Here is a 25,901-nt window from a genome sequence, read left to right as displayed (position 1 = left end):
CGCAGATGCCGCACTTCGTAGTGCAGAGTTGCGTCCCTTAAGCGTGTCAGTAACCCATGATTGTTATAACAAAAACAACACGTAAAAATTACTGGGATCTATGATTCTGAATGATGACTATATGGCATAAAGTTTCCCAAAAGCACGAGCTTCAAAGACACGCATTCCTAAAGAAGGGTTGAATACTGCATAAGCAGGATGAACAATCCTTGAATAAAGCGCCTCACTTCAGTCAAGCATGCCGTTAATAACTGAAATACAATTCTTTTAAGCATCATTCGCTTAATCCTATGTTAATACTAACTCTACGAGTCTTGATGTATTACGAAATCACATTCAGCTTGAGATCTAACTGGCAGGTTGTTATGTGAATATACTGTTATTCTCTTGGTGGGATATATGGCTGTTGATTAAATTTAAAAGAAATATTTGTGAGTGAGAGTGGTTTTACACCGCTTTTAGCAATATTCCAACAATAGCGGAGGACACCAGAAATGGGTTTCAAACATTGTATCCTTGAGAGGAATTAAAACCGGGATTTCGTCGTGACGAGCGAATGCTGTAACATCTACGCTACTCTAAATATAGACAGTTGACAAAGTTGAGTATTTAGTAATTTTAGTAATAAGAGGAATGTAGTGACAAGCTTATTTTTATGACAAGCCTCAACTCACAACAATTTAGTAGATAAAAAAACAGTACTTCCATACTTACAAGTAAGTGTAACCTATTGCGGGAAGACAATGCAAGTGATTTAACGAGCGCTTCCGATGGATACGATTTCGCACTCGGGAGTCTTTCATGCACCCTCTTACTGATAAAGAACAACGTTATGTAACAGAGGAGATGGAAAGTGTTGCAGAAAACTACAAGACGGCTTCATTCATTCGTTCATTATAATGACATCAGAGAGAAGGATGCCGGCAGTAGTCACGGTAATTAGACGTGATTACAGCTCGTTGACCAATCAATGTCATGTGGCACCACTGCCAGATGTCATCGGCGTGTCTTACAGTGACGGCGGAATCACTGCGTGATGACGTTCTTGCTGTTGCTGTGACTGTGTCCATCAAGTCGTCTAATATTACCCATAATATCATCATCATCATCATCATTATTATCACCAGAATTGCCGCATCTATATAATTATGTTTGAATTATCTGAACAGAAAGTACTAATATTAGTGGACACTGGATATTGAATATGAAGCGTACTATTTTAGTGATCGCACGTGTCATTTAAATTGCCATTTTGATCACAACACAAAAATTGTCCTGTACAGCAGAAATACGTTATATTCATGTGTGTCTTTTTGTTTTTCAAAAACACATATTTCGAAACAAAAATTCCATTAAATATTCTGATTGCAGACGTCTAGTTGAACATGGACCTATAAATAGACACCAGAAATGGGTTTCACACATTGTACTCTTGAGAGGAATTAAAACCGGGATTTCGTCGTGACGAGCGAATGCTTTAACATCTCCGCTACTCTAAATATAGACAGTTGACAAAGTTTTGTTATTAGTAATTTTAGTAATAAGAGGAATGTAGTGACAAGCTTATTTTTATGACAAGCCCATGGTTTTTGACACTGTCAAAACAATGTGATGAATGGTAATCACCAATGGAACGGCACATTCTGGGATCACAATTCAGTCTTAACACACGCGAAGATGAAGGAGCAAGTATATACTCTCAAACCCTGTATTCCATAAAATAAAGAAGTTGACATCCATAAATTCTCTTCCTTATATGTATCAAGTCTAAATGCCCTTCAAAGCCTCAACTCATAAGAATTAAGTAGATAAAAAACAATACTTCCATACTTACAAGTAAGTGTAACCTGTTGCGGGAAGACACTACTAGTGATTTAACGAGCGCTTCCGATGGATACGATTTCGCACTCGGGAGTCTTTCATGCACCCTCTTACTGATAAAGAACAACAACGTTATGTAACAGAGCAGATGGAAAATGTTGCGGGAAACTACAAGACGGCTTCATTCATTCGTTCATTATAATGACATCAGAGAGGATGCCGACAGTAGTCACAGTAATTAGATGTGATTACAGCTCGTGGACAAAATCCAATCAATGCCATGTGGCACCACTGACACAACTGCAACATCTATCTCGAATATATAATTATGTTTGAATTCTCTGAACAGAAAGTACTAATATTAGTGGACACTGGAAATTTAATGTGAATCGTACTTCTTTAGTGATCGCACGTGTCATTTAAATTGCCATTTTGATCAAAACACAAAAATTGTCCTGTACAGCAGAGATACGTTATATTCAAGCGTGTCTTTTTGTTTTTCGCAAACACACTTTTCAAAACGAAAATCCCATTAAATATTCTGACTGCAGACGTCTAGTTGAACATGGACCTATCAAACATTTTCGGGATATTAACAAAATATATATGCTGCCTGCTAATTGCAAAACCCCATCAACAATTAGGGATGGTGGCTTAAGGATCCTAAGGCGGTGCTAGTCTTTGATCTCAATGCGCCTGAAATAACTTTTCATTATGATTAAAGGGGCTTGTTATATACACAGTTGGAAGATTAACCAATCTTTTGAAGCCAAACAGTTCCATATCAAAATAAGTACATATTTCATGTGTTTTTTTACAAAATTAATATAGACACTTACTTTTTCACGCAAACAAACAATATTAGAATACAAGTAGGAAATACAATGATCCAAAAGTTGTAAACTTGAGTAAAATGAGTATAAAGCGTTCAATATTTGTCAACTCTTGTCGATGACGTCCCGATGGAATCGACTGCAGCCCATCGTGTGACGCTATCAAAACAGTGTGATGAATGGTAATCACCAATTGAACGCCACATTCTGTGATCACAATTCAGTCTTAACACACGCGAAGCCAGATGGTGTTTGAAAGAACGACAGACCAATCAAGCTTTTAACTGAAAAGGAATATGGGCTTCGTTATTTTGAACAAACCGTCTATTCTTTGAAAAGGTCGGAATGTAAACACAAGGGTTTACTTTTCAAACGCCTGAAGTTTACCGATAACCTAATATTGAGTAGCACAGGTCGAGTCGAGAAACATACATACGATTCAATGTACTTGCCCTTCTAGATGTTTTGTTTGTTGTTTAACGCCACACGGGTCAATGTTTCAGACATAATTATGACGGGATCAGTTCTAATCCGGCTTCCCCACAAGTTGGCTCAAACGCTACTCCTTCACATTGTGAAAATACACAGGTAACATGTACATTGCACATAAAACTGAAATACTTGCATCGCACTGTACATGAAACTGAAAAGCATGCAAGTAAAAGCCACAAAACCCCTTCCACATTCATAAGAAATATATGCCAACAGCCGGGTCCATTGTACGTTTCCGACTATATCATGGGCATGTGTTTATGAATCACTATCAAATGGTGATGATACAAGCTATTCGCGAAAAAGGTGAGCTGTCCCACCGGTGGCACCCATCACAAACACATGCAAAGACAAGTCAATTGTGCACCTGAAAAAATCACCTGTACATAAGGTTCAGGTTAAAAAGAGGGACTTGCATCGCACTGTACATGAAACTGAAAAGCATGCAAGTAAAAGCCACAAAACCCCTTCCACATTCATAAGAAATATATGCCAATAGCAGGGTCCATAGTACGTTTCCGACTATATCATGGGCATGTGTTTATGAATCATTATCAAATGGTGATGATGCCAGGTGTTCGCGAAAGGGTGAGCTGTCCCTCCGGTGGCATCCATCACAAACACATGCAAAGGCATGTCAACCGTTCACCTAAAAAAAACCCCACCTGTTTCGGGTTAAAAAGAGGGATTTGCATCGAACTTGCCTTTTGCTCTTCAAATTTCATACTTCCGAGTGATTTACATGAAAAAGTGGTCACTGGAAGAGGAGAAAAGTTGCCCAGTTGTCGCAGATGCCGCACTTCGTAGTGCAGAGTTGCGTCCCTTAAGCGTGTCAGTAACCCATGATTGTTATAACAAAAACAACACGTAAAAATTACTGGGATCTATGATTCTGAATGATGACTATATGGCATAAAGTTTCCCAAAAGCACGAGCTTCAAAGACACGCATTCCTAAAGAAGGGTTGAATACTGCATAAGCAGGATGAACAATCCTTGAATAAAGCGCCTCACTTCAGTCAAGCATGCCGTTAATAACTGAAATACAATTCTTTTAAGCATCATTCGCTTAATCCTATGTTAATACTAACTCTACGAGTCTTGATGTATTACGAAATCACATTCAGCTTGAGATCTAACTGGCAGGTTGTTATGTGAATATACTGTTATTCTCTTGGTGGGATATATGGCTGTTGATTAAATTTAAAAGAAATATTTGTGAGTGAGAGTGGTTTTACACCGCTTTTAGCAATATTCCAACAATAGCGGAGGACACCAGAAATGGGTTTCAAACATTGTATCCTTGAGAGGAATTAAAACCGGGATTTCGTCGTGACGAGCGAATGCTGTAACATCTACGCTACTCTAAATATAGACAGTTGACAAAGTTGAGTATTTAGTAATTTTAGTAATAAGAGGAATGTAGTGACAAGCTTATTTTTATGACAAGCCTCAACTCACAACAATTTAGTAGATAAAAAAACAGTACTTCCATACTTACAAGTAAGTGTAACCTATTGCGGGAAGACAATGCAAGTGATTTAACGAGCGCTTCCGATGGATACGATTTCGCACTCGGGAGTCTTTCATGCACCCTCTTACTGATAAAGAACAACGTTATGTAACAGAGGAGATGGAAAGTGTTGCAGAAAACTACAAGACGGCTTCATTCATTCGTTCATTATAATGACATCAGAGAGAAGGATGCCGGCAGTAGTCACGGTAATTAGACGTGATTACAGCTCGTTGACCAATCAATGTCATGTGGCACCACTGCCAGATGTCATCGGCGTGTCTTACAGTGACGGCGGAATCACTGCGTGATGACGTTCTTGCTGTTGCTGTGACTGTGTCCATCAAGTCGTCTAATATTACCCATAATATCATCATCATCATCATCATTATTATCACCAGAATTGCCGCATCTATATAATTATGTTTGAATTATCTGAACAGAAAGTACTAATATTAGTGGACACTGGATATTGAATATGAAGCGTACTATTTTAGTGATCGCACGTGTCATTTAAATTGCCATTTTGATCAAAACACAAAAATTGTCCTGTACAGCAGAAATACGTTATATTCATGTGTGTCTTTTTGTTTTTCAAAAACACATATTTCGAAACAAAAATTCCATTAAATATTCTGATTGCAGACGTCTAGTTGAACATGGACCTATAAATAGACACCAGAAATGGGTTTCACACATTGTACTCTTGAGAGGAATTAAAACCGGGATTTCGTCGTGACGAGCGAATGCTTTAACATCTCCGCTACTCTAAATATAGACAGTTGACAAAGTTTTGTTATTAGTAATTTTAGTAATAAGAGGAATGTAGTGACAAGCTTATTTTTATGACAAGCCCATGGTTTTTGACACTGTCAAAACAATGTGATGAATGGTAATCACCAATGGAACGGCACATTCTGGGATCACAATTCAGTCTTAACACACGCGAAGATGAAGGAGCAAGTATTTACTCTCAAACCCTGTATTCCATAAAATAAAGAAGTTGACATCCATAAATTCTCTTCCTTATATGTATCAAGTCTAAATGCCCTTCAAAGCCTCAACTCATAAGAATTAAGTAGATAAAAAACAATACTTCCATACTTACAAGTAAGTGTAACCTGTTGCGGGAAGACACTACTAGTGATTTAACGAGCGCTTCCGATGGATACGATTTCGCACTCGGGAGTCTTTCATGCACCCTCTTACTGATAAAGAACAACAACGTTATGTAACAGAGCAGATGGAAAATGTTGCGGGAAACTACAAGACGGCTTCATTCATTCGTTCATTATAATGACATCAGAGAGGATGCCGACAGTAGTCACAGTAATTAGATGTGATTACAGCTCGTGGACAAAATCCAATCAATGCCATGTGGCACCACTGACACAACTGCAACATCTATCTCGAATATATAATTATGTTTGAATTCTCTGAACAGAAAGTACTAATATTAGTGGACACTGGAAATTTAATGTGAATCGTACTTCTTTAGTGATCGCACGTGTCATTTAAATTGCCATTTTGATCAAAACACAAAAATTGTCCTGTACAGCAGAGATACGTTATATTCAAGCGTGTCTTTTTGTTTTTCGCAAACACACTTTTCAAAACGAAAATCCCATTAAATATTCTGACTGCAGACGTCTAGTTGAACATGGACCTATCAAACGTTTTCGGGATATTAACAAAATATATATGCTGCCTGCTAATTGCAAAACCCCATCAACAATTAGGGATGGTGGCTTAAGGATCCTAAGGCGGTGCTAGTCTTTGATCTCAATGCGCCTGAAATAACTTTTCATTATGATTAAAGGGGCTTGTTATATACACAGTTGGAAGATTAACCAATCTTTTGAAGCCAAACAGTTCCATATCAAAATAAGTACATATTTCATGTGTTTTTAACAAAATTAATATAGACACTTACTTTTTCACGCAAACAAACAATATTAGAATATAAGTAGGAAATACAATGATCCAAAAGTTGTAAACTTGAGTAAAATGAGTATAAAGCGTTCAATATTTGTCAACTCTTGTCGATGACGTCCCGATGGAATCGACTGCAGCCCATCGTGTGACGCTATCAAAACAGTGTGATGAATGGTAATCACCAATTGAACGCCACATTCTGTGATCATAATTCAGTCTTAACACATGCGAAGCCAGATGGTGTTTGAAAGAACGACAGACCAATCAAGCTTTTAACTGAAAAGGAATATGGGCTTCGTTATTTTGAACAAACCGTCTATTCTTTGAAAAGGTCGGAATGCAAACACAAGGGTTTACTTTTTGAACGCCCGACGTTTACAGATAATCCAATGTTGAGTAGCACAGGTCGAGTCGAGACACATACATATGATTCATTGTACTTGCCCTTCTAGATGTTTTGTTTGTTGTTTAACGCCACACGGGTCAATGTTTCAGACATAATTATGACGGGACCAGTTCTAATCCGGCTTCCCCACAAGTTGGCTCAAACGCTACTCCTTCACATTGTGAAAATACACAGGTAACATGTACATTGCACTGTACATAAAACTGAAAAGTAAAAGCCACAAAACCCTTTCCACATTCATAAGAAATATATGCCAATAGCAGGGTCCATAGTACGTTTCCGACTATATCATGAGCATGTGTTTATGAATCATTATCAAATGGTGATGATACCAGGTGTTCGCGAAATGGTGAGCTGTCCCACTGGTGGCACCCATCACAAACACATGCAAATGCAAGTCAATTGTTCACCTGGAAAAAACAACACTGGAACATGTGGTACAGCTAAAAAAAAGAAGGAATTGCATCAGATTTGCCTTGTGCTCTTGAAATTTAATTTTTCTAAGTGATTTTCATGCAAAAGTGGTGTCTGGAGAGGCGAAAAGTGGCCCAGTTGTCTAATGCTGCACTTCACTGTGCAGAGTTGCATATGTGTGTCTACCCATGAAGATCCGGGGTAGAACACATCTTCAGCAACCCATGCTTGTCGTAAAAGGCTACTTTGCTTGTTGTAAGAGGTGACTAACCGGATCGGGTGGTCAGACTTGAAGACAGAGTTTGATGCATGTCATTTTATCTCAAATAAGTGGATCGATGCTCAAAAAATGCTGTTCAGTATTTTTCAACATCTCAGATCCTCAAAAGGCACCAGTTCACCAAGTTCCACTAATTTTCCCATGAAAATGCAAGAAATGCAAGATGTGTTTCTTACAAAATTTCGGGCTATAGTTCTAAATAAATAAATATATATTGTTTGTAGCTGTAGCTGAAAAAAATATCTGATCTCCCAGCTCCCCCTTTCCGAAAATCAACTGGTCCCTTACCATAATTACAGGTTACTAGGAACATATTCATACCCAGGATACCCTTGGGGGCATATTATAACTTACGATGTCTGCAAGGATACAACATCTCACAAAAGAATGTAAAACACAAGGTAGTGATAAATGTAGTTTATTGACACTATGTACAAATGGAAATGTAGGCGATAAAATGTAACTACAGTTAGTCTTAAAATAGTACTCATCAACTTTCATAATACAAGGTGAAAATGTCTCCAAATCACTTAATATAAACTTATCTAAAATAAATTAGGAACAAACAAAAGTATAAAAAGTACATTAAAATATGAAATGTACTACGTACAGATGAGTAAATGAAGATACTGGGCCAACCCATACCTCTCAACAGTGGAGTGGAGTGAGTGGAGCTACCAAGGGTGGATACTCACGACATTATTGCAGACACTTTCACCCAATTTATTGTGCTGTATTTTGACCAAAACAAACCATCTTGCTTACTTTACCTGTATTTCAAACATCTTTTTAACAGAGTAAGAAACTTATCAAATTCAGTAGAAGGACTGGGTAAAAAGTGTTAGGATTTGGGCAGTGCTATTACATATGATACTGAAGAAACAACAGGTTTCCAAATCTTTACCTCTTTTCACCTTGCAATATTGGAGTGGCCCGCTGATATTAGCTGGGAAATACAAGCATGACCTCTTGCATTACATTTTGGCAGATCTTTACTTCAATCAATTTTTTTTTCAATCCCAAAACCTAAAATATAAAATGTATCATTTTTACCTACCAGTATTTTTTATTTGAACTTCAGTGGTCTGACACGATCAGCAAACATTATTCTGCCTGCAACTTAATTGCAATGTCCAAAAATGTATTTGAATCCTGCATTTAGCTTTGGATGATGTGGAGACACCTTAAACAATAATCGTTTAATTTTGTGAATATCCTCAACAGCATGTAAAAATTTGTTTTACACAGGATGCAACACCCATTATTCCATTCATCAATACCTTGTGTACTTTTGGTTTTACATCTAATGGAAACACCCTTGATAAATGTGAAACAAAACATAGAATGCGTTACTTCACCACCTCTTTTCCAAGTGCTTACATATCTACATTGTCATCTCTTATACAGCCACAGATAATCTGAATGTACATCCCTATGTTCATGGTTGTCGGCCCAAGACGTCCCATTAACTGAATGCTGTGTGCCCACATCCCCCCGTCCCCTCATCTCTCATCCCCCGGTCCCCTGTCCTAGTCCACATCTGCTCCTCAACTTGGTGGAGTCTTCTGTGATAAACAAAGGCACAACAGAGACATCTGATGATTGTGTTGTTTTCAGTAGCAGGGAGACCCATTCTCAGTCATCTTCTGTCTTCAATGTCTTGGCTGCAGGTTCTCCATCTGAAATAAGAGGCAAGTCACATCAACAAGACTCTTGGCTTGTTTGTTGTTTGATGCCACACTCTGTAAATAATCGAGTCTGGAACAGACAATCCAGTCAGTGATTCACATCATGAGCATCAATCTACACAACTGGAACACAATGACTATCTTCAACCCAGTCAGTGAATCCAACCACCCAATCCCATTAGTCACCTCTTACAACAAGCACGGGCTGCTGAAAATCCTAAGCCAGATCTTCATGGGTCAGCAAGACCACCCCACCCACCCAGTGTAAACCTTAATTGAATCCCCCATCCCTACTGTTTAACTCTGAACAATACCACCCCCAACAGTGTAACCCTGAACAATACCACCACCCTTGCACCCACATAAACAGTGTAACCCTGAACAAAACCACCCCACCCAGTGTAACCCTGAACAATATCACCACCCTCACACTCACCAAACCCAGTGTAACCCTGAACAATACCACCACCCTCACACCCACCCAAACAGTGTAATCCTGAACAATACCACACCACCCACCCAAACAGTGTAATCCTGAACAATACCACACCACCCACCCAAACAGTGTAATCCTGAACAAAACCACCCCACCCAGTGTAACCCTGAACAATACCACCACCCTCACACCCACCCAAACAGTGTAATCCTGAACAATACCACACCACCCACCCAAACAGTGTAATCCTGAACAATACCACACCACCCACCCAAACAGTGTAATCCTGAACAATACCACACCACCCACCCAAACAGTGTAATCCTGAACAAAACCACCCCACCCAGTGTAACCCTGAACAATACCACCACCCTCACACCAAACCAAACAGTGTAACCCTGAACAATACTACACCACCCACCCAAACAGCTTAACCCTGAACAATACCACACCACCCACCCAAACAGTGTAACCCTGAACAATACCACCACCCTCACACTCACCAAACCCAGTGTAACCCTGAACAATACCACACCACCCACCCACCCAGTGTAACCATGAACAATACCACACCACCCACCCACCCAGTGTAACCATGAACAATACCACACCACCCACCCACCCAGTGTAACCCTGAACAATACCACCACCCTCACACTCACCAAACCCAGTGTAACCCTGAACAATACTACACCACCCACCCAAACAGCGTAACCCTGAACAATACTACACCACCCACCCACCCAGTGTAACCCTGAACAATACTACACCACCCACCTAAACAGTGTAACCCTGAACAATACTACACCACCCACCCAAACAGCGTAACCCTGAACAATACCACACCACCCACCCACCCAGTGTAACCCTGAACAATACCACACCACCCACCCAAACAGTGTAACCCTGAACAATACCACACCACCCACCCAAACAGTGTAACCCTGAACAATACCACCACCCTCACACTCACCAAACCCAGTGTAACCCTGAACAATACCACCACCTTCACACCCATCCAAACAGTGTAATCCTGAACAAGACCACCACCCTCACACCCATCCAAACAGTGTAATCCTGAACAATACCACTACCGTCACACCCACCCAAACAGTGTAACCCTGAACAATACCACCACCCTCACACCCATCCAAACAGTGTAATCCTGAACAAGACCACACCACCCACCCAAACAGGGTAACCCTGAACAATACCACACCACCCACCCACCCAGTGTAACCCTGAACAATACCACACCACCCAAACAAACACTGTAACCATGAACAATACCACAACCCTCATACTCGCCAAACCCAGTGTAACCCTGAACAATACCACCACCCTCACACCCACCTAAACAGTGTAACCCTGAACAATACCACACCACCCACCCAAACAGGGTAACCCTGAACAATACCGCACCACCCACCCAAACAGGGTAACCATAAACAATACCACACCACCCACACAAACAGTGTAACCCTGAACAATACCACACCACCCACACAAACAGTGTAACCACACCTCCCACCCTAACAGTAACCGTTAACAATACCACTCCAACCACCCTCACAGTGTAACCCTGAACAATACCACTCCAACCACCCTCACAGTGTAACCCTGAACAATACCACCTCTCCCCCGAAATAGGTTAACCACTAACAATATCCGCCCTCCCCACCCACCCAATTCCAGACAACCTAAACCTGAACACTACCCAGACAATGTCAATGTTTCCCTAAACACACTCCCTGACATTTTCACAATAGGACAATGAACCGATGTAAAAGTGAACACATACCTCCGTCCCTGTCCCTGTTGATCCGTCGCTTTCCCTGTATGCAACAAAGGAAATTAAGGTAATTCAAATTCAACTACGCAGCAACTTCAAACTTCAATGGTCATAGTGGATAGTGTGCATGGTGTTTCACATCACAGACAGCAATATTCCAGCCATGTAACAGCTGCCTATGAAGAATCAAGTCAGGTCTGGTCAATTCAGTGGTCGATTTCATGAGCAAACGATCCACATCAAATGAGCTTGCATTGATCCAACTTTGAACAGTATTTCAGTAATATCACAGCTTGTTATGGGCCGAAAGCTCAACATGATGATCCACATCATTGAGGAATGATGAAATACAATGATCCCTTTCACACACTGTAACAACTTGATCCTCATCCGTCCGCTTTTACAACAAGAATGGAGTACATGGGGAATCAGAGCTGCAGATAACTTTTTGAGCAATTGAGTTTTCACTCGAAGGTTTCTATTTTAATTGGGTTATTACATTTTTCATTGGGTAACCAAATGATCAAGCATTTTGAGATTTAAAAAAAATGAAATTATGTTTTAGATGTATATAACGGTTCTAACTATAGGCTTGACTCGAAAAGTAAATTAGCTCGTTATTGTGTTTCAGAAATTAGCTCTGTTGAAAAATGCATGCTGAAAAAGCTTCATTGGGTATTTACGCGTGCTGTTTTCGAACAATTGAGTTTTCCATTTAATGCATGCGTTTCTGTACGCAAGTTACTTGAAAGTAATTGTGTTTTGAATAGTTACGCAAATATGCATCTAATTTGAAGCTCTGTAATATTAAGGGGCCTATCTTAACACTTTGCCAAATGGGTAATTTCGAAAAATTGTTTGAAGAAGGAATGCTTGAAAACTTTCTCTACAGTTACAGAAAATACTGACATGATCTTATTGCTACCTTATTCAGTCTGCCAACATGCACAAAGCTTAAAATCAATTGTCAGTTTCACACCATTAACTATTGAGTAAATCAAACTATAATTAGCACAAAAGAAGACATTTCATGAGTGCTGGCAATTCCCATTGACTTACCCTTCCCCCGTATTGGTTGTTACGGCGCTTGCCTCCCCTGCCTCCACCCTGCTTGTTGCGAGACCTCCGCTGATCTTCCATCGTCTTGAAGATCATCTTCCAGTGGTTGAGTTCCTCCTCACCTACACACAGAAAAGGTGCAACATATTCCGAAAAGAATAGTACTTCTGCATAAACAGACATTGTGGTCATCTAATCTCTATCTACCAACCTAGGGGCTTACAGTGCCTCCCAGACATAACATTACACAATAATCTTCTTCTTTTACATTTATTAATTTTACACAACTATCTACAATTTTAATGTTACATCACTGTGCCATGTAAGTCATCAAGTGTTGCTTCAAACCAGTGATTGATAGCATCAACAACAAGTCAGTTTTAATGACAAGCACTAGGTACTGGGGACCCACTGTGCCTAGGAATACCTAAAGGGAAGACAATCATGTGTGTTTGTTGTTTAATGCTGCACTCAGCTACATGATGGCAGCCTCTAAATCCAGTATAGGCAATTCAGTGATCGATACTGCAAGTCACCAACTCTGACAACCCAACCCATTTAGTTGCCTCTCACAACTCAATCAGGGGAGACAATCATGGCAAAGATGGGGTACTGTGTCTATCCTGATCAGAATCCTTACCTGGAGACTAAGAATGGGATACTACACAAGGATAAAGCCATAGCAAGCCACCTACCATCAAGCACACGAGCTGTCACTTCGTTATTGTTGATCTCAATCTTCCCTTCTCCTGCCTCTTTAGCTTTAGTCAACACTTCTGTTGCCTCGTTCTCATTGGTGAACCTCACATAGCCCTGCAACAAATAGTCTTCAACATCAATACCTCATGCAAGAGATAAACAATAAAATTTGTTAAGGTTGTCACCGATGCTTTTTGAATTCACACCTGACAGTATGATGTGATACACATACCCATGTATCTATTCATGTATTAAATCTGTATGTATTATCAAACTAAAATTTACTAGGTTTTTTTCAATAACTGTATCACGAAACAAAAAGCAAGATCTGACACAAGTCATGCAAGTTAAACACAAGTCATGCAAGTTAAACACAAACTGGTTGATTGCAATTCCTTCCACATATTCAAGTATTTAGATGTGTATTGATACATCTCTGAATGCCATGGCATCGTAAGCAAAAAATGGAGAACCATTGAGGAATATCTCCATTCTGTGCAGATTCCTTTTTATTAAAATCAATTTCTGAATCAAGTGGTAAAGCAATGAAGCCAAATCATCCTTGAAAGCTGACATCTGATTGGCACTTCACTGGATGGGTATCATATCGGAGCAACATATCTGATGTTAATAAGATTGCTAAAAGCTATGAGCATTTTAGATTGGAGCAAACGGTCAGCAGTTCAGCTTAACATGCTAAAGGATTCAATTCTGCATGGCAAGATGGACAATGAAGACACAGTTTACCACACAAAGACATATCCAAACAGAAATATATGTACAAAAATATCAAGAAGATGGGAACATTACGTTTAATTTCACACAAGACGGCTACCTTTGTTTCTCCGTTGTCGTGGTCAACCCAGGCCACTGTCCCGAAGTCTGTGAAGAAGTTGCGGAGATCTTCCAGTGTGATATCACCAGGGAGACCATCAAGTCTCAAGATGGTGGCTGTCTTAATTCGATCTCTGATTTTCTATAACAGCAAAATCAGGTTTTCGAAACATGGTTAATTGGTATTTGGCAATCAAAAACATGCATGTAATACTTTTACTCTACATTGCTCATACAACCAGCTAAAACAAATTCAAAATACACAACAGGACTGAACACGTGTCCAGAGAGATGTATCTTAAGCAATATTACACAAGGAATTAGAGTTACAACATCACATGAACATGCTTGTAACATGTGGGAGCAGTAGCGCTGAAATTCTTCTTGTTTTGTGAATGTTGATCAATGATGTTCACATGTAAGAAAACCTATTGACTACCAAAATAACTATTAAAGTGTTAAATGGAATAATTTAACGAATGCAATCTATATTTAGAACCACTAATATCACTAGCATGGTATATCACAATACTGAAGGTCAACAATGAACCTTTTATCCCACTAACAAGATAAAACAATGAATCAATTCACAGCTTACATCATCTTGCTCCTTCTCCTTTTCCTTGACACTGGAAAAGAAAAGTGGAATTATTTCAAAGACAGAAATATTTGAAATGAAGAATGTGCTTCACAACAGGGTTGTGGAAACTGCATGACATGTGCTCTGAATAACCACAAGTAACTCACCCTTATCCAACCAACACTTCCCTGAAGCACACTGGTGACTCAGTAACAAGTAACTCAACCTTATCCAACCAACACTTCCCTGAAGCACACTGGTGACTCAGTAACAAGTAACTCAACCTTATCCAACCAACACTTCCCTGAAGCACACAGGTGACTCAATAATCAAGTAATCCACCCTTATCCAACCAACACTTCCCAGATGCACACTGGTGACTCAGTAACAAGTAATCCACCCTTATGCAACCAACACTTCCCTGAAGCACACAGGTGACTCAGTAACAAGTAATCCACCCTTATCCAACCAACACTTCCCTGAAGCACACTGGTGACTCAGTAACAAGTAATCCACCCTTATGCAACCAACACTTCCCTGAAGCACACTGGTGACTCAGTAACAAGTAACTCAACCTTATCCAACCAACACTTCCCTGAAGCACACAGGTGACTCAGTAACAAGTAACTCAACCTTATCCAACCAACACTTCCCTGAAGCACACAGGTGACTCAATAATCAAGTAATCCACCCTTATCCAACCAACACTTCCCAGATGCACACTGGTGACTCAGTAACAAGTAATCCACCCTTATGCAACCAACACTTCCCTGAAGCACACAGGTGACTCAGTAACAAGTAATCCACCCTTATCCAACCAACACTTCCCTGAAGCACACTGGTGACTCAGTAACAAGTAATCCACCCTTATCCAACCAACACTTCCCTGAAGCACACTGGTGACTCAGTAACAAGTAACCCACCCTTATCCAACCAACACTTCCCTGAAGCACACAGGTGACTCAATAATCAAGTAATCCACCCTTATCCAACCAACACTTCCCAGATGCACACTGGTGACTCAGTAACAAGTAATCCACCCTTATGCAACCAACACTTCCCTGAAGCACACAGGTGACTCAGTAACAAGTAATCCACCCTTATCCAACCAACACTTCCCTGAAGCACACTGGTGACTCAGTAACAAGTAATCCACCCTTATCCAACCAACACTTCCCTGAAGCACACTGGTGACTCAGTAACAAGTAACCCACCCTTATCCAACCAACACTTCCCTGAAGCACACTGGTGACTCAGTAACAAGTAACTCAACCTTATCCAACCAACACTTCCCTGAAGCACACAGGTGACTCAGTAACAAGTAACTCAACCTTATCCAACCAACACTTCCCTGAAGCACACTGGTGACTCAGTAACAAGTAACTCAACCTTATCCAACCAACACTTCCCTGAAGCACACAGGTGACTCAATAATCAAGTAATCCACCCTTATCCAACCAACACTTCCCAGATGCACACTGGTGACTCAGTAACAAGTAATCCACCCTTATGCAACCAACACTTCCCTGAAGCACACAGGTGACTCAGTAACAAGTAATCCACCCTTATCCAACCAACACTTCCCTGAAGCACACTGGTGACTCAGTAACAAGTAATCCACCCTTATCCAACCAACACTTCCCTGAAGCACACTGGTGACTCAGTAACAAGTAACCCACCCTTATCCAACCAACACTTCCCTGAAGCACACTGGTGACTCAGTAACAAGTAACTCAACCTTATCCAACCAACACTTCCCTGAAGCACACAGGTGACTCAGTAACAAGTAACTCAACCTTATCCAACCAACACTTCCCTGAAGCACACTGGTGACTCAGTAACAAGTAATCCACCCTTATCCAACCAACACTTACCTGAAGCACACTGGTGACTCAGTAAGAAGTAACCCACCCTTATCCAACCAACACTTCCCTGAAGCACACTGGTGACTCAGTAACAAGTAACTAACCCTTATCCAACCAACACTTCCCTGAAACACACCAGTGACTCAGTAACAAGTAACCCTACCTTATCCAAGCAACACTTCCCTGAAACACACTGGTGACTCAATAGCAAGTAATCCACCCTTATCCAACCAACACTTCCCTGAAGCACACAGGTGACTCAGTAACAAGTAATCCACCCTTATCCAACCAACACTTCGCTGAAACACACCGGTGACTCGGTAACAAGTAATCCACCCTTATCCAACCAACACTTCCCTGAAGCAAAACTATGTAGTTTTTGATGGCACATTTTATACAAGATAGCATTTCCCACCAAAACTTATACTCAACATTTAATAAATAAATTACTAAATTCATTCCTGATCAATACCAATTTTATGAAAATTGAGAATTGTTCTATTATCTGAGTGGCTTCTGCTTGTCCTATTACCAGGACAATTCACTCGTTCATAAAACTGGCATTAAACAGGAGTTGAATCATGATCCATGGGCATGATGCTGACAAACCAAGATCAATCAGGGTGAATCTCAGGTTTGAAACCCTCATCAAGTGATTGAGTGAATGAGTGAGTGCTGTGTAAGGCCAAAGTTGACCCTACTACTACTAAACAGCCTGTGTATACTCTTTCCTCATCCGGGTACACCAGGAGCTGATGAATGAGCAACAATCTACAACATGCAGACACAATGACCTCATAGCCATCGTATGATGGACAGTTAGTTTCTATGACAAGTTGGTACTTCTGACCAACTGACAGTGCAACTTGCCGTATACTTCAATGTAAAACCATGTACAAGTGTTTACTCACTCCTCACTATGCTGCTTCTTCGCCTGCTTCTTCTCTTCATTCTTCCTCTTGAAATAATCATCTCTGCAAAAGAGCCATTGGTTATTCTCTTGCATGGTTCATACAGATATGGAACACTACAATTCATGGCCCTTCAAGGTCATTTAAGGCTTTTCAAGTTGGGTTTAAATCCAGCATACTGCATATTAGTCGTAAGACCTAAAAAGCAGTATGAACATTACAAATTTTCAAATTAGATTTTCAATACCAGCAAATTAAATAAATTAAGTCTGTCATGAATTCTTCAAAGTGTTTGGCAAAGTGTCAAATCTAACACCGTGATAAATAACACTTAGATTTTCTAACTATTAGTTTTGTGTGTTTAATATTTTTATTGACAAGATCATCATTGTGTACAAATTCAAGGCTTTTCAACCTATTTTGGTGATTTTCAAGGCTATTTCAAGTCTGCACAAAGGCTTGGTGATCTGATCACATTAGTCAACTGTCTGTAGTAGCACATGCTATTTTATCTCACTCATTACAATAGACATCTAACTTCTAAGTTGTGTTAAAAAGTCGGACATGGTATTACAAATTAGACTTAGAGTGCCTGGTTATTTCAATGTCTGATAAATTAAGTTACAATATTCAACTTCAAGGGTTGCTCATATCCTGGATATAAACATCATAATGAGAGGATTTCTAAAAACAACATTCTAAATCTTATATAATGTTGAACATATGTTGCCTAATGTTCAGGCCAATGTCAAAAACATTTGTAGTGATGAATGAAATATTTTGCACAATTAACAGATGCAGACTTACTTGAAACATCGGACCAGCTCTGTTTCTCCATACTTTAAGGACTCTGCTTTAACAAACTTTTCTGCATCCTCTTTGCTACAGAACACAGTAAACACAGACCCCTGAAACATTCACAGCAAGTGTCAGTATCAGACATCACTTCATTCTCTCTGAAGCATTCACAGCAACTGTAGCATTTACAGCAACTGAGCCTGACCACTTTCCATTAAGTCACCTCTTATGAATCTCCATAGGACTCAGCCAACAACGACCCCTCAACACTCACAGCAGACCTCAATTGGCTTACTACAGCAGACCTCAAACTCCTTACTTCAGCATGTATACATCGATCGCTTTACTACAGAATACAGCCCCCTGAAACTTTGACAGTAAAAAGCACTGCAGATCCATAAGAAGGCATTTTACATGAAAATTCAAGGTTTGTTTACTTCTGCCCTTACCTTGAAGTCTTTAGTCTTGGGGATGCGTCTCATGGAAATACTCTCCACTTGACCTTGTTTATTGAAGAACTCCTGCAGCTGGTCCAGAGTTTGATCCTCGGGGAAGCCTTTCTGTAAAGCAAAGGAGGAGGGAGTCAGTCCTAGCATACAATGGAGGGAGTAAGTCCTGTTATATGATGGAGGAAAAAAGTCCTGTAATACGATGGAAGGAACCAGCAAGTCATCGTCTGCTCATAACTCTAAATTCCAACAGTAGAAACTTACCAGTTTTAGTCCACTAGTCCTTATAACGATAACATTAAAAAGGGCAAATTTCAAGTAGCCCTTATGATACCTTTAGCTATTGGTCAGTTTGGCAAGGAATATAGGACTAGTGCTTATTTCTGATGTTAATGCTGAATTTAGTACAGAGAAAGATAGACACTCACAGTCACAAATGTCTTTCATGAGGCTTGGCGAAAAGAATTCTAATGGTTAATTTCAATAAAAAATGTAATGACACATGGTTATTGTTCAATGAACCAATCATTTGCAGGGAATACTGACAAAGCAAGATACTGGACCAGATATAAAAATTTCTAAAATTTCATTGAATAAATTCAAACTTATTGCGGTTATTTTTCATGGAGAAGCTAAATGGCTTCTTAGGAAAACAATTAACCAAGCAGGGTGGCAATGGAATTATTTGTCACTGAAACACTGCATGTAAAAGCAACACCCAACAGAAAGCATCAGCGGTTCCTTAGATGAGTCTCAGTCACAGGACATCAGAACTCTAGTAACATCATGTGCTTTCAATATAAATTGAGTGAGAGAGTTGGATAAAAGCCCTTTTTAACAGTATTCCAGTTATATGACGACTTGTCAGCTTAATGTGGGGGGAAAGCCACACCTATGAAACCCACAAGCACGGTTATGGTGCTGAGAAACCAAGAAACATTATCGGGCCAAATGAAGATTCAAACCCACAATCATAGGATTCTAGGGTGCCCAAGGGACGCAACTCTGCACAAGTGTTCAAAATAATCTGTCATGACAATCTTGACATGGAGATCTAGAGAGAAGAGATACATTATCTGAACACATACCTGAATGTTTATCAAATAATGATTAAATAGGATCAATACATCATGATTCATATTCAATATTTCATAATATTGATAATATATTCATCATATTCCAATAAAAACTTGGAATCTATTGACAATTCTGAGCATCAGCGGTTCCTTAGATGAGTCTCAGTCACAGGACATCAGAACTCTAGTAACATCATGTGCTCATGCTTAACACAGTTCAGTGGAGATTGACAACATGCACCATGTATTAAGGTCTACCGGTCACACGAAATGGTGAACACAAAACTTAGTCACCAAATCTAATCTTTCAAGGCAATGATAACTATAAGAACATTCTTACATTGCCACTTGTACAATATTTCCAATCATTGGGTGAAACATTTTCATATCTTGGTTGGTACAAAACAAATACATTTCAGTTATTTCGATAGTTTCTATGTGAGCAGTTTGACTAAAGCTTGTCTGTCAGTCTTGTAGATTGCCCTGTTGTATGCAGAATACATTAAGTAGCATTCAGCATGAATTCATAAATAATGCTCTTCAGATTTATTGTTGTCTAGTTTACTTAGGGCTGGCAGAATCATTAAAACCAATTAAAAAAATGTTGAGCCTTATAATGGTTCAAGCAATCAGTTATACTGTATGAAAGATCTAATATGACAATTGATGTATGATTATAGTATACGACATATGCACATGAAGTAGTGCTTGGTTTCATCTTCGAATGGGAAATACTTCAAAGTAAGAGACCTGTGAAGATCTGGGTAGAGAATAGGTCTTCATCAACCAATGCTAGCAGTAAGAGGCAACTAATAGGATCGGGTGGTCAGGCTCACTGACTTGGTTGATGCATGTCATTGTATCCCAATTCTGTAGATCAAAGATCATGATGACAATCACTGGATTGTCTGGTCCAGACTATTTATAGACCGCAGCCATGTAGCTGCTGAGTGTAGCGTTAGACAACAACTAAACAAATCAAATAAGATTTTCTTTGTTATGTAATCTTCAAATCAAGAATATTTTTTAAACAAATCTTTGTCATGAATATCTGCATATGCCATCTGAAGCTAATTCCAGCTGTTTCTAGCAACAACAAAAATCCAAATAAATTGAGCATCAGCGGTTCCTTAGATGAGTATCAGTCAGTGGACATCAGAACTCTAGTAACATCATGTGCTCAAATAAAAATGTACAAAGCTAACTTTCTTAAACTTTAAGCAGGTGAGAAACATTGGTCAGTTTCTAGCTTCCAGTAAAACTACAAAGTTTAGTAACCATGACAACTATCAATCTTACAGCATATACAGATCTGGCTGAGACTTCCTCCCTCCTCTCCTTCGTGTTGTCTGGGATTGGCTTGCTGGGAGATCTGCGGATCTTCGTCTTGTCTTCGGCAACCTACAACACATTGATACACTTGAAACTCAAACCAATCTGTCATGCCAACCTTTGAGTGAGCACATATTACATATTCCTGCTACAAGGTAAATGGACACGTCCAGACAAACCAGTGACTGAGTGCATATGTGCAGTGAACTTCACAATCATGACATGTTGACATGCTTCAGCCACAGACATGATTTTCAGTCAGTGCTTACAATAAAACCACTGGATGACAGCAGATAGCCTGAGACTACCTACCTCAAAAAAAAACCTAGACAAAAGCAGGTAGCCTGATACCTCAATAAAACCTCTAGATGACAGCAGATAGCCTGAGGCTACCTTCCTCAATAAAACCCCTAGAGGAAAGCACACAGCTTGAGTCTACCTACCTCAATCAAGCCACTTGCAGACTTCTTCAGAGCTGCACAGATAACATCATGGTCATCACTCAACTTCTTCAGTCGATTGAACTTGAGCATCGTCTCCAGTGTCACCCCTGTTTTACAGTTAAGGATGTTTGGATGGTTAAAAATTAAAACTGACTGTTAGCATGCAGCATAACAACATGACAATCTCCCATGTCTTAAGGAGATTGCTTGGGTTTTTGCTTAACCGACAAATTGTCATCAAAACTTATGAAAGGGGTTTCCAAATAAGTTATTGAAACCCATGACTAACCCATCCTGAAGCTGTCGATTCCAACATGAAATTGATTAGTGATAAAATACATGGGCAAGAGTATGAACGCCAAGCATGGTCAGCCAACAGAACTTTTTCCTAAATAATAAAATCTTTACTGGGTAAATCTGTAACCCAAACTTTTACGACTGTAGAAATAGACGCCAGATGCATGTTCATGAGTGAGTATGGTTTTCTGCCGCTTTTAGCAATATTCAAGCAATATCACGGTGGGGGACACCAGAAATGGGCTTCACACATTGTTCGCATGTTGGGAATCATGCTTTAACCACTAGGCTACCCAACCGACCGCATGATCATGATAAAACTATTTCATATATCGTCTATAAAAATGTGATAGATGTGTACACTATCTTTTGAAAAATAAAGGATACAGCCATCATCCTGAGTGATTTGATCCTGAAGAAATCTGTCTCGTGGCAGGTTTATGTCTCCAAAATAATACTGAAAATAAAAATAGGCATGTTCAAAATGTTCTGTGAAAAAAACTATTCAAATCTGGTCAAAATCTGACAAAATACATCTGAGGTTATCAGATTACAATTATAATAAAACATGTCAAAGCCTCAGTTCCACAAATTAAGGTTCATACAGATACGGAACACTAAAATAAAAGGTCTTTTCAGGCTGCCGCTGACAATATTTTATTAAGTCAAGCATACTATGTTATTATATATTACTATAAACATTTTCTTACATTTTCCAACAAGATATATTTTCACAACCTACAAAAAGATAAATCTTCATAATCTTTGACACACAAATCTTTTAATGTCATATATCGCACTTTAACCTACTTGGCACATTTTTAGTGTGCTTTAATACCTTTATTAACATATATACATATATATACTACTCAAAAGAAGTTAAAGAACACCCGATTCTTTCATATTAATATAGTTAATCTGTCTCGGCATGTGAGATTAACTGTAGTAATATGAAAGAATTGGGAGTTCTTTAACTTCTTTTGAGTAGTATACATATATATATATATATGTCATTTTGAACAAATTCAAAGCTTTCAAGCTATGTCGTTGATTTCCAAGGCTTTTTAAGGTTGACACTAAAACGTCAATGGTTTTGACGAGGGAACTTAAACATCAAGGCCTTTTCAAGCTTGTATGGACCCTGTATTGCTATAATCATGACAATTGTGCCAATACTATAGTTACAGGATTCTGAAGAAGACTCACCTCTATCTGGTTAATAATCTTTGTCTCAAGTGCAGACGCTGCACCAGATGCTGTACCGTTTTCTCCTGCCATAATGTTTTCCTTTTCACTGCAAAAGACATAAAATGAAGAATTAACACCAATTCTCATTGATACCTTTGCTGTACTTGTGCCACTGCATGAATACTGATGGCACCATAGTGACACTAATATTATTCAGGATTCTGGGCCAGTATGCCAACAAAAGAACATCGCGTTGTCAGACTGAGTGACTAGATTGATTGTATGTCATCATGATCATGCCCTGAAGGTGTAGGACTTTGCTCATTATATCATCCACTGGCTTGTCTTGTATGTTAAGACCAGAATCTTTACAGGTCAACGTGATATCATGGGTATAGATAGAGTAGTGCTGAGGAGTAACACAACAAATGAAAACATGCCCGGAAAGAACCTATGTGAACAATGAACCACTATACCATTTACGTCTAATTATTTGACTAGATTTAATCCATCTAACATGGTTAGCCTATACATACAAGTACAAGCATGGTAATACACGACATATTGTTTAGGCACAGGGGCGACTGATTGTGAATAAAGATCTTCAAAAACACCTACAGTAAACGAGTAGATAAAAAAAACACAGACATGGTCACTCTCGATTAGTTTACTTTTGAAAAGTACTCTGGGTACAACACAGTACAGTCAAGTCTTGTTAATACGACAGTCTGCATTTAACATGTTAAATGACACTAATGATCGGAACCAATTAAATCAGTGCTATTTTGACCTGTTAACATGTTAAACCGACAGTCTCACATTCCGACACCGACACACGTAATATGCAATGAATTGCTGAAATCTATCATTAATGATTCTCGTTAATCTGACGGTATACACTGTGGTCATTTGGCGGCGAGTACACAGCCCTGTGGTCTGATGCAAGACGAGTCGGCTAGTGGCTGCATATGACAACGCCTGCAGAGATAAACTAGCTTAACAATACAAATTAATCTTTTAAATACACAAAAAAGGATATCACATGTTCAGAGTTTGCATGATTAGAAACATATTCAGCTGACAATATAACATAATATGAATATTTCCTTATTTATTATTTTACAACATGCATGTATCATCATCTATCGTGTAGTGATTTAAAATCACGACCCTTGGTACTACTTAATTTTGTTTACCCGAGAAACACATGCAACCAACCATGTCAGATAAACATGACTTGAGTGTATGCAGAAATGTTCCCAGATCTTTACTGATTAACTTATGACTCACTGTTCAACAAACTGCTCCACAGATAGATACAGAACAATGTTCTATGAACTTACATACTAACCAGGACTAGTTCTCGCTCTATCATATTGAACCCAGGGGACATTTCAATGGCAAACCAGTCGAGAGTCAATCCATACCAGCTTAAGAAACATATTGGATCTGCCATCATAACTAAAATGTATAAAGGACTTTGTGTAACTAGGAAAATTAAACGCCATGCTGATTCAAAGCATATATAACTCATATTTATTATAATAGAAAGAAAGTTTTAAGTTTAATGTGATCAAGTAACGCTTGGGTCATGTTGGTTAAGTAGGTAGCCAACGTGAAACTGCAGGGATGCCAACACACAAGATATCCTCCAAACTTAAACATGTTAAAAATGTACATCAAAACAGAGTTTGGTAAAGTTTTGTCAGAATATTTTCAAAACAATCTTAATCTTACATTTAAGTTAAACATAATTAGGACGCAACCACCATATTTGACTGAGAATCCAAATAAAACGTGTAGCACACTATTCGAAGTCCAAATATGAGGGTATATAAGCACATGGGCTCGGAAATGAAAGCAAAACCACGTTGCGTTAAATCCCAGCAACATGTCAACTACTCGATCCACTCTTACCATTCAGCACCATCCATGTCTAAGCTATCGACTAGTGCGTGTCAGTGGCAATGTCGTCTACTACTTACACCAAATAGGGACGTTTTAAGTCTGTTTCCCTTGCTCACTTTAACCACGTTTTTGCATCACTTTACGGCGCATGCGCAGAGTCCGGCATTAAATTATTATGAAAGTACTCTCAAGTTCCGAAAACGAACAATGATTTACAGACACTCGATGTACCCGATTAACCATTCAACAGTGCATATATTTCGGAACCAACAGGTCAAATATAGAAAATTAAATAGTGACACAGTTAGTACGAATACACCTAGTGAGTAAGTAACCCTCAATGCAACTTAGAAATTCTTATTTTAATGTAAATTCCGAAGATTAGGACGACATTTAATTCAAGTCTTTGAAAAAAATGAATAAATGACACTTTTTATGGATAGCAACTTTTTTTAAACTTTCTCCGGACGTGTCAGGGCTACTTCTTGCTCCTTCATCAGGTGAATGAAGGAATGAAGGAATCATTCACTTAATGAAGGAGCAAGAAGTAGCTCAGACACGTCGTGAGAAAGTTTAAAAGAAGTTGCTATTCTTAACAAGACTTAGTGTCATGTAAACATTTATTTCGTTAGACACTATTTCCAACGGTACGTGTTGCAATTACATTTCTCCCAGTAACAAGGAAATCAGCGCGTAAACTGATTAGCTCAAATAAATATATACATGCAAACACGCAGATTCAATTATTATAAATCATGTAATAAATATAATGAACATATAAGTCATGATTTCTTTTGCGAATATTGAATGATAACATTTGTAAACATTATTTATATAGTTATATCAGAGTACA

General features: G+C 39.0%; 1 protein-coding gene across 2 annotated transcripts; it reads right to left on the bottom strand.

Moving 5' to 3' along the window:
• Nucleotides 1-8,122: 8,122 nt before the first annotated feature.
• On the bottom strand, nucleotides 8,123-25,207 carry LOC139465652 (lupus La protein-like). Of its 2 annotated transcripts, none has more exons than XM_071247385.1 (14): nucleotides 25,126-25,207; nucleotides 23,159-23,246; nucleotides 22,340-22,409; nucleotides 21,656-21,762; nucleotides 21,180-21,281; nucleotides 18,805-18,915; nucleotides 18,365-18,465; nucleotides 17,558-17,620; nucleotides 14,800-14,830; nucleotides 14,203-14,343; nucleotides 13,364-13,481; nucleotides 12,669-12,790; nucleotides 11,619-11,652; nucleotides 8,123-9,372 (listed from the first exon to the last, which is right to left on the bottom strand). In XM_071247385.1, the coding sequence occupies exons 2-14, from the start codon at nucleotides 23,228-23,230 to the stop codon at nucleotides 9,329-9,331; spliced, it is 1,116 nt and encodes a 371-aa protein (XP_071103486.1). In that variant the 5' UTR covers nucleotides 23,231-23,246; nucleotides 25,126-25,207; the 3' UTR covers nucleotides 8,123-9,328. The 2 variants fall into 2 exon arrangements, with proteins under 2 accessions (XP_071103486.1, XP_071103485.1); XM_071247384.1 differs by having other exon boundaries at nucleotides 25,058-25,146.
• Between the last annotated feature and the right edge of the window lie 694 nt (nucleotides 25,208-25,901).

This window comes from Haliotis cracherodii, unplaced genomic scaffold (genome assembly GCF_022045235.1).
Source record: "Haliotis cracherodii isolate W230 unplaced genomic scaffold, xgHalCrac1.p SCAF_18, whole genome shotgun sequence".
Classification (NCBI taxonomy): domain Eukaryota; kingdom Metazoa; phylum Mollusca; class Gastropoda; order Lepetellida; family Haliotidae; genus Haliotis; species Haliotis cracherodii.
This window is presented reverse-complemented; position numbering and strand designations above follow the sequence as displayed.